This window comes from Rhinoderma darwinii, unplaced genomic scaffold (assembly GCF_050947455.1).
Source record: "Rhinoderma darwinii isolate aRhiDar2 unplaced genomic scaffold, aRhiDar2.hap1 Scaffold_961, whole genome shotgun sequence".
Taxonomy (NCBI): Eukaryota; Metazoa; Chordata; class Amphibia; order Anura; family Rhinodermatidae; genus Rhinoderma; species Rhinoderma darwinii.
The window spans coordinates 23,354-33,556 of record NW_027464536.1 but is presented as its reverse complement, the minus strand read 5'-3'; the positions used below and the strand labels follow the sequence as shown (position 1 = coordinate 33,556).

General features: G+C 46.7%; 1 protein-coding gene across 1 annotated transcript in view; it reads left to right on the top strand.

The window, feature by feature from the left end:
• Positions 1–2,984: 2,984 nt before the first annotated feature.
• Positions 2,985–10,203, top strand: part of LOC142733580 (dynein axonemal assembly factor 9-like) — a gene marked incomplete at its 3' end in the record, with an annotated part of 30,146 nt that continues 22,927 nt past the window's right edge. The window contains exon 1 of the mRNA XM_075849560.1: positions 2,985–3,235. Within this exon, the coding sequence (XP_075705675.1) occupies positions 3,186–3,235 (50 nt within the window). The remainder of the gene's footprint in view (positions 3,236–10,203) is intronic.

The following is a 10,203-nucleotide window of genomic DNA, read 5'->3' as shown; positions in this document are numbered from 1 at the left end:
GGCGGGAGTATTAGATATACGGCGGGAGTATTAGATATACGGCGGGAGTATTAGATATACGGCGGGAGTATTAGATATACGGCGGGAGTATTAGATATATGGCGGGAGTATTAGATATATGGCGGGAGTGTTAGATACACGGCGGGAGTATTAGATATACGGCGGGAGTATTAGATATATGGCGGGACTATTAGATATATGGCGGGAGTATTGGATACACGGCGGGAGTATTGGATACACGGCGGGAGTATTGGATATATGGCGGGAGTATTAGATATATGGCGGGAGTATTGGATATATGGCGGGAGTATTGGATACATGGCGGGAGTATTGGATACACGGCGGGAGTATTGGATATATGGCGGGAGTATTAGATATATGGCGGGAGTATTAGATATATGGCGGGAGTATTAGATATATGGCGGGAGTATTGGGTACATGGCGGGAGTATTAGATATATGGCGGGAGTATTAGATATACGGCGGGAGTATTAGATATATGGCGGGAGTATTGGATATATGGCGGGAGTATTGGATATATGGCGGGAGTGTTAGATATATGGCGGGAGTATTGGATATATGGCGGGAGTATTAGCTATATGGCAGGAGTATTGGGTACATGGCGGGAGTATTAGATATATGGCGGGAGTATTAGATATATGGCGGGAGTATTAGATATATGGCGGGAGTATTGGATATATGGCGGGAGTATTAGATATATGGCGGGAGTATTAGATATATGGCGGGAGTATTGGGTACATGGCGGGAGTATTAGATATATGGCGGGAGTATTAGATATACGGCGGGAGTATTAGATATATGGCGGGAGTATTGGGTACATGGCGGGAGTATTAGATATATGGCGGGAGTATTAGATATACGGCGGGAGTATTAGATATATGGCGGGAGTATTGGATATATGGCGGGAGTATTGGATATATGGCGGGAGTGTTAGATATATGGCGGGAGTATTGGATATATGGCGGGAGTATCGGATATATGGCGGGAGTATTAGATATATGGCGGGAGTATTGGATATATGGCGGGAGTATTAGATATATGGCGGGAGTATTGGATATATGGCGGGAGTGTTAGATATATGGCGGGAGTATTAGATATATGGCGGGAGTATTAGATATATGGCGGGGGTATTAGATATATGGCGGGAGTGTTAGATATATGGCGGGAGTATTAGATATATGGCGGGAGTATTAGATATATGGCGGGGGTATTAGATATATGGCGGGAGTATTGGATATATGGCGGGAGTATTAGATATACGGCGGGAGTATTAGATATACGGCGGGAGTATTAGATATATGGCGGGAGTATTAGATATATGGCGGGAGTGTTAGATATATGGCGGGAGTGTTAGATATATGGCGGGAGTATTAGATATATGGCGGGAGTATTGGGTACATGGCGGGAGTATTAGATATACGGCGGGAGTATTAGATATATGGCGGGAGTATTGGATATATGGCGGGAGCATTGGATATATGGCGGGAGTATTAGATATATGGCGGGAGCATTGGATATATGGCGGGAGTATTAGATATATGGCGGGAGTATTAGATATATGGCGGGAGTATTGGGTACATGGCGGGAGTATTAGATATATGGCGGGAGTATTAGATATATGGCGGGAGTATTGGGTACATGGCGGGAGTATTAGATATATGGCGGGAGTATTAGATATATGGCGGGAGTATTAGATATATGGCGGGAGTATTAGATATATGGCGGGAGTATCAGATATATGGCGGGAGTATTAGATATATGGCGGGAGTATTGGATATATGGCGGGAGCATTGGATATATGGCGGGAGTGTTAGATATATGGCGGGAGTATTGGGTACATGGCGGGAGTATTAGATATACGGCGGGAGTATTAGATATATGGCGGGAGCATTGGATATATGGCGGGAGTGTTAGATATATGGCGGGAGTATTGGATATATGGCGGGAGTGTTAGATATATGGCGGGAGTATTAGATATATGGCGGGAGTATTAGATATATGGCGGGAGTATTAGATATATGGCGGGAGTATTGGATATATGGCGGGAGTATTAGATATATGGCGGGAGTATTAGATATACGGCGGGAGTATTAGATATATGGCGGGAGTATTAGATATATGGCGGGAGTATTGGATATATGGCGGGAGTATTAGATATATGGCGGGAGTATTAGATATATGGCAGGAGTATTAGATACATGGCGGGAGTATTAGATATACGGCGGGAGTATTGGATATATGGCGGGAGTATTGGATATATGGCCTGAGTATTAGATATATGGCGGGAGTATTAGATATATGGCGGGAGTATTAGATATATGGCGGGAGTATTAGATATATGGCGGGAGTGTTAGATACACGGCGGGAGTATTAGATATATGGCGGGAGTATTGGATATATGGCGGGAGTGTTAGATATATGGCGGGAGTGTTAGATATATGGCGGGAGTATTATTTGGATACAGCATATTATTTGGGCGCTATATGGTGCTATTATGTGGACTCTGTATGGGAGTATTATTCACTTTCTATTACCTGAGCATTATATGGCAGTATTCTGAGAAAATAGTGTAAATACATTTTGCAGCGGGCAGTATTACCGCCATACTTGTCTGATGTCACGTATCGGGGCGTTCTGCGTCACACACCCCATCAGTTATTATCCAGTACTAATAAATATGCCGCCATGTGACAATGATGGACGTCAACAAGTGCGCAGAGATTTGGCGTTGTCACCCGCAGGCTGTGCCTTCAGTTGCTAAGCAGCAGCCGGATCCTCACAGGGTTAATACCTTTCCATAGGCAGCAAGATCACAATATGCAAACCCTCGGCATAAACGGCATCAGACAACACAGGCAGCCACAAACCACCATCTATGCATCGTCTGCCCGACATTTTACCTCACAGACTTGTCTAGAAACTACCCGGAGGCGGTTATTTTCCTGTGAGGCGCTCGGGGGCGCGCATTGCCACTCATTCCCCAACGCGCACCGTTCTAAGCAGCGTTGCGGCGCATGCGCGAACGAGACGGAGGAAACGGTGGACGCGCGCGGACGTCGGGAACGCGCATAGTGAAAGGTCGGGCAGGAGGAGCGGGTTAACGGGGCCATGCCGAGCGGTATACACGGAGATACGGCGTGATCAGAGGCTACACCCGGCGGTATCATGTCCCAGAGAAGAAGTACCCGCTACCAGAGCTGCTCCCCTGCTGCCAGGTATGTGCCAGCCTCGCTGCCACCCTGCATTGTCTGTGTGTGTGTGTATATATATATACACAATAATAGCAGTGGGGTGGGGAACTACAGGTCTCAGCATGCCTCATTGACTCCAGGACCGCTTCTGATTTGTATTCACTACCAATGTCAGGGCCCGGTGTCATGAAGCGACTTCTCCATGGCGACCGATAACCGGCCTTAAACCGTAAATTCCTAATGTATGAGCGGTCAACTAAAAATGTCGCCAGGACAATTGACGGCGAAAGAGAACGTATTCAATTGCTCGTTATGTCTCGTAACAGCGATTATTCTGAATGAGCCTGATATAACCGCGGTGTCGAAAAAAGGGAACGATTGCCCCCCCCCCTGCAGATTGTTACTATAGTAATGGTGTCGCTGATGGGTTACAGATCTAGAGGTGAAATCGTTACAATGTGTCGGGGCAGATGACACAGCCTACGTGTATTTATTACGTAATGCAGCGATTTATACATTTGCGCACATTGGGGGCGTTTATTAAGGAAAATGCGCTATGGTTCTGGTAGAAAGTGGTGTCCGTGCCGCGGGCAAAATGTATTTTTTATGTTTGACACTTTTTGAAAAGGGTCGCGGGTGAGAGGAGTCGTAAAATGCGGCAGATTCATTCATGGCGCAAAATATTGGTGCAAAATACGCCACGAAATGATGTAAGAGGCGCCAAATCTATCATTCAGCAGGCGCCAATGTGATAGATGTGGCGCAGTTTCTGGCTGGTCTGGGTTAACAGATCTGCCGCGCCGCGTTCCTCCGTGGTGTGATTGCGTTGCTGCCTGTGTTGTGATTGGTTTGTTGCTAGGTAGGGTGTTGGCTTCAGTCACGTTGCTATGGCGATGTCACTACTGCCTGTCAATCTCTGAACAATCAGATTGACTGATCCGGATTGGCTGATAATATTGGGCTATCCTATGGAAATTAAACAACTTTAAATTATTCACCATATTTAAGATCTGTGCTTGCTGTCAGTGAATGCGAACATTCTTACTAGCTGAGAGTTTGCTGCAATTCTATCCAGTGTCTGCGAGCGAAAGAATCTGTTTTCTAGTCTGATACATTCCACCTGCACTGATACAATGTAGCAAACTATCAGGACAGGAGACGGATTTGTATTTAGAGAATAGTCTGGATAGGTGATTAATATCAATTCTGGGGATACCACTTTAAGAGGCGACGTGTATTCTGTCGGTGTGACTGGCTGTAGGGATCACTGGACTCCTCACTGATGTCAGACCATGGAAATGAGCTCAGGTCCCTATGACAATCCTGGGATAAATACACTGGTCCCTATGACAATCCTGGGATAAATTCTCTGGTCCCTATGACAATCCTGGGATGACTGCTCTGGTCCCTATGACAATCCTGGGATACATACTCTGGTCCCTATGACAATCCTGGGATGAATGCGCTGGACCCTATGACAATCCTGCTATGGGATGAATTCCCTGGTCCCTATGGCAATCCTGGGATGAATGTGCTGGTCCCTATGATAATCCTGCTATGGGATGAATTCCCTGGTCCCTATGACAATCATGGGATGAATTCCCTGGTCCCTATGACAATCCTGGGATGAATGCGCTGGTCCCTATGACAATCCTGGGATGAATGATCTGGTCCCTATGACAATCCTGGGATGAATGATATGGTCCCTATGACAATCCTGGGATGAATGATCTGGTCCCTATGACAATCCTGGGATGAATGATCTGGTCCCTATGACAATCCTGGGATGAATGATCTGGTCCCTATAACAATCCTGAGATGAATGATCTGGTCCCTATGACAATCCTGGGATGAATGATCTGGTCCCTATGACAATCCTGGGATGAATACTCTGGTCCCTATGACAATCCTGGGATAAATGCTCTGGTCCCTATGACAATCCTTGGATGAATGCTCAGGTCCCTATGATAATCCTGCTATGGGATGAATTCCCTGGTCCCTATGACAATCCTGCTGTGTGATGAATTCCCTGGTCCCTATGACAATCCTGCTATGGGATGAATTCCCTGGTCCCTATGACAATCCTGCTGTGTGATGAATTCTCTGGTCCCTATGACAATCCTGCTATGGGATGAATTCTCTGGTCCCTATGACAATCCTGCTATGTGATGAATTCTCTGGTCCCTATGACAATCCTGGGATAAATGCTCTGGTCCCTATGACAATCCTGGGATAAATGCTCTGGTCCCTATGACAATCCTGGGATAAATGCTCTGGTCCCTATGACAATCCTGGGATAAATGCTCTGGTCCCTATGACAATCCTGGGATAAATGCTCTGGTCCCTATGACAATCCTGGGATAAATGCTCTGGTCCCTATGATAATGCTGGGATGAATGCCTTGGTCCCTATGACAATCCTGGGATAAATGCTCTGGTCCCTATGACAATCCTGCTATGTGATGAATTCTCTGGTCCCTATGACAATCCTGCTATGTGATGTATTCTCCGGTCCCTATGATAATCCTGCTATGGGATGAATTCCCTGGTCCCTATGATAATCCTGGGATGAATTCTCTGGTCCCTATGACAATCCTGCTACGTGATGAATTCTCTGGTCCCTATGACAATCCTGCTACGGGATGAATTCTCTGGTCCCTATGACAATCCTGCTACGGGATGAATTCTCTGGTCCCTATGACAATCCTGCTATGTGATGAATTCTCTGGATCCTGTAATAGGGATGAATTCTCTGGTCCCTATGACAATCCTGCTATGTGATGTATTCTCCGGTCCCTATGATAATCCTGCTATGTGATGTATTCTATGGTCCCTATGACAATCCTGCTATGGGATGAATGTTCTGGTCCCTATGACAATCCTGCTATGGGATGAATTCTCTGGTCCCTATGACAATCCTACTACGGGATGAATTATCTGGTCCCTATGACAATCCTGCTATGGGATGTATTCTCTGGTCCCTATGACAATCCTGCTATGGGATGAATTCTCTGGTCCCTATGACAATCCTGCTATGGGATGAATTCTCTGGTCCCTATGACAATCCTGCTACGTGATGAATTCTCTGGTCCCTATGACAATCCTGCTACGGGATGAATTCTCTGGTCCCTATGACAATCCTGCTATGGGATGAATTCTCTGGTCCCTATGACAATCCTGCTATGGGATGAATTCTCTGGTCCCTATGACAATCCTGCTACGTGATGAATTCTCTGGTACCTATGACAATCCTGCTACGGGGTGAATTCTCTGGTCCCTATGACCCTGGGTGAATTCTCTGGTCCCTATGACAATCCTGCTATGGGATGAATTCTCCTGTCCCTATGACAATCCTGCTATGGGATGAATTCTCTGGTCCCTATGACAATCCTGCTATGGGATGAATTCTCCTGTCCCTATGACAATCCTGCTATGGGATAATTTCTCTGGTCCCTATGACAATCCTGCTATGGGATGAATTCTCTGGTCCCTATGACAATCCTACTATGGGATGAATTCTCTGGTCCCTATGACAATCCTGCTATGTGATGAATTCTCTGGTCCCTATGACAATCCTGCTATGGGATGAATTATCTGGTCCCTATGACAATCCTGCTATGGGATGTATTCTCTGGTCCCTATGAAAATCCTGCTATGGGATGTATTCTCTGGTCCCTATGACCCTGGGTGAATTCTCTGGTCCCTATGACAATCCTGCTGTGTGATGAATTCTCTGGTCCCTATGACAATCCTGCTATGTGATGAATTCTCTGTTCCCTATGACAATCCTGCTATGTGATGAATTCTCTGGTCCCTATGACAATCCTGCTATGGGATGAATTCTCTGGTCCCTATGACAATCCTGCTACGTGATGTATTCTCTGGTCCCTATGATAATCCTGCTATGGGATGAATTCTCTGGTCCCTATGACAATCCTGCTATGTGATGAATTCCCTGGCCCCTATGATAATCCTGGGATGAATTCTCTGGTCCCTATGACAATCCTGCTATGTGATGTATTCTCCGGTCCCTATGATAATCCTGCTATGTGATGTATTCTATGGTCCCTATGACAATCCTGCTATGTGATGAATTCTCTGGTCCCTATGACAATCCTGCTATGTGATGAATTCTCTGGTCCCTATGACAATCCTGCTATGTGATGTATTCTCTGGTCCCTATGACAGTCCTGCTGTGTGATGTTGCTCTGTAGGCTATGGTGTATCTCAGGGCCTGGTCCTGCTCCTCAGCTTGTTGTGGAGGGGAAGCTTAGATACAGGCGGGGGTGGGGAGGAAGTCATCAATAAACGGGATGTGATTCTTTCTGGCTGAGATCACCGCCTCTCCCCTCCCCCGGCTGCTGGAGAAATCTCAGGGACTGAAGCCGGATCATGTCACCGCTATTGGTTGGAATAATTATTTCTCCACCTTCTGTGACTTGGTGAATAGAGAGGTCAGCGAGTCGCCGTGCTGGCACCAGGTCAGCAGCCCACCCTGGCAGGAGGAGTTACAGGGGGATTTCCAGTGATCTCTGCCACCAGTAACAATAAGCTGATTGTTCTGATATTCATTCCCGGGGCATGGGATAAAAACAACAACACAGATGGCACGGCTATGTGACTGCATACAGATGTAGCAGAGCTGAGTGAGTCGTATAACTGCTCAGAGGAAATTACCACTTACAATGGCGCCTGTGGGCCAATAAAAGACCCTCATACTGTCATAATGGCGTCTGTTTGCTGTCAGTGACTGGAGACATTCTTGTTTACTTCCAGAGGAGTAAAACCTGTTCAAACCTAATACTTCTCACAGCTGAGCAATTGTTACAATGTATCAGTCAAGAAAATCCGCAACTCTCCCTCTCCTGTCCTGATAGTTTGCTACAATGTACCAGTGCAGGTAAAATGTATCAGTCTGGAGTCCAGCCCGCTTGGCTCACAGAGGACTGTTCAGACGGGATGCAATTGTAACAAACCCTCAGCTGTGAGGAGTATTTGGTCTGTCCTGGTTTTCAGCTTCTCGATGTAAACAAGAATGTTCACTGACCGCAAGCAGATGTCTTAAAAATGGTGAGTATTTTGGAAGGTCATTATCTGACGGGTGTTGGTGAATGACTCTGTTCCTCTGCCAGGTGGCACTGCGCCAGCACCTCACCTGTGCTGTAATTACCCGCGCCCTGTCATCTCCGTGTGCGATTACAGCAGGTTGTGCGGAGACGATGGGATCACAGGCGTTTTTACATCTTCTTTACTTTTATGGCGTCTCTTAATCTACGGTAATTACCTAATGACCGGAATCCGCAGTCAGAAAGCCCGTCAGCTCTTAAAGGGACAGTACCCTTCAAAAGCACCACTGTACCTGTGTTGTATCAATGAAAACAAATCCCTGCTGTGCTTTACACAGCCATAGAAGTGATACAATTCTGTCTTCCTGCAGCCACCACTAGGGGGGGGGGCTCCCTGGCATCTATAATAGGCGCACGACCGGACCGCTCTGTGGGTGGAGCTTCGTCATCGCCAGTGAAACACTTTACTTTACTGCTGCAAATTGTTTACATAGTGATGTAGTGCGAGTGCTGGTTTTGGAGGTCTTCGTGTTCGGCTCCCCTCCCCCGGCCGCTGTATAAGGTAACGTACAGGCGGCTGTTGTGTCTCACTGTCTGCAGTTGGAGGAGAGCTGTATCCTGTGCTGTGACTCACTGAAGTCTTCTTACAGCGCGGCCACATGTAGGAATACTCGGTCCGCTGAATAAAACCGCCGCGTTCACGGATGAGAACACGGATAAGACTGGCCATAAACTTAAAGGGGTATTCCAATTTTATACAGGAACGGCATATTGCTGGGATACGGCATCACCCTATGAGCTCTGGGACCCCCATCAGTCTTGAGAATAAAGGGGTCGCAGTGCTGATTTAGCGATGCGTTCCCTTCACTGTTTTTGCCTGCAAAGCATCGCTCAGCCGCCCGATGCGCAGGGATCGGCAGCCACCGCAGTCAAGTGAATAATAATGCGTAACGATGTCCTCTAGATTTAGGGACTGTTCACGCGCAAGATCAAAAACTGTTGAAAATGACAGGCGTTTTTTCTAGGCGCTGTTTATGTATTGACATAATGAAAAACGGCTGAAGAAGTGACGCGCTCCTTCTTTTTACGAGGCATTTTTTTTTTACGCGACGGTTTTTAAAATGATGCCGTAAAAAAACGCCCCGTCTGAACAAAACACCATTTTTCCCGTTTAATTCGTTAGACAGATGTTTGTAGGTGTTTAGCTACTATTTTTTTTCAGGCGTGTTTCAAGGCGCTTACGCGTTTACGCACCCAAATACGCCTGAGCATACCCTCACTGTCACGAGTTGCACTGCTGAGGTTAAAGGGGTCCTCCGCTTTGAACAATCCCTGCTTGTTAGGAATGTCCATTGATGATAAGCAGATCACAAAGTGTCCCTCGGCTGGACCCCCAGCGATCAGCTGTGATCTGTGGGAAAACCTGGCAGTAAGTGTTAAATTTCGCTGCAGCACCACCACAGGAGAAATGAAGTATTACACAGTGTCCATTCATATCAATGTGTTCTCTGTGTAATGCAGGACAGGACGGGTCCTCCAGAGAGAGAGAGACGCTCTATGTAACCGCTCTCCACTCTGACCAAGAGATGGGGGTCCTGAGCAGCAGACCCCCCTCTATTAACCCAGAATTCCCTAATAGTGTATATGGAAATGGGATTTATTAACTGGACACCCCCTTTAATACAGGGGAATTCTGATGTCTTATGTAAGCAGATGGCCAGTGAGAATTTCAGGTAATGCTGCACATAGGGGGGAGGGGTCCTCAATACTGGGGGGGTCCTGAGAAACAACCGAAACGCGATGTAGACCCCGGAGACGGTTAGACAGATAGTAACGTGCGGTGAAATTAACCTCTGACCCGAACAGTTTTATCTAAATACGAGGGGGGTTTTTAGTTTTATGTAAATCACACGCAGTTTTTCGGCGC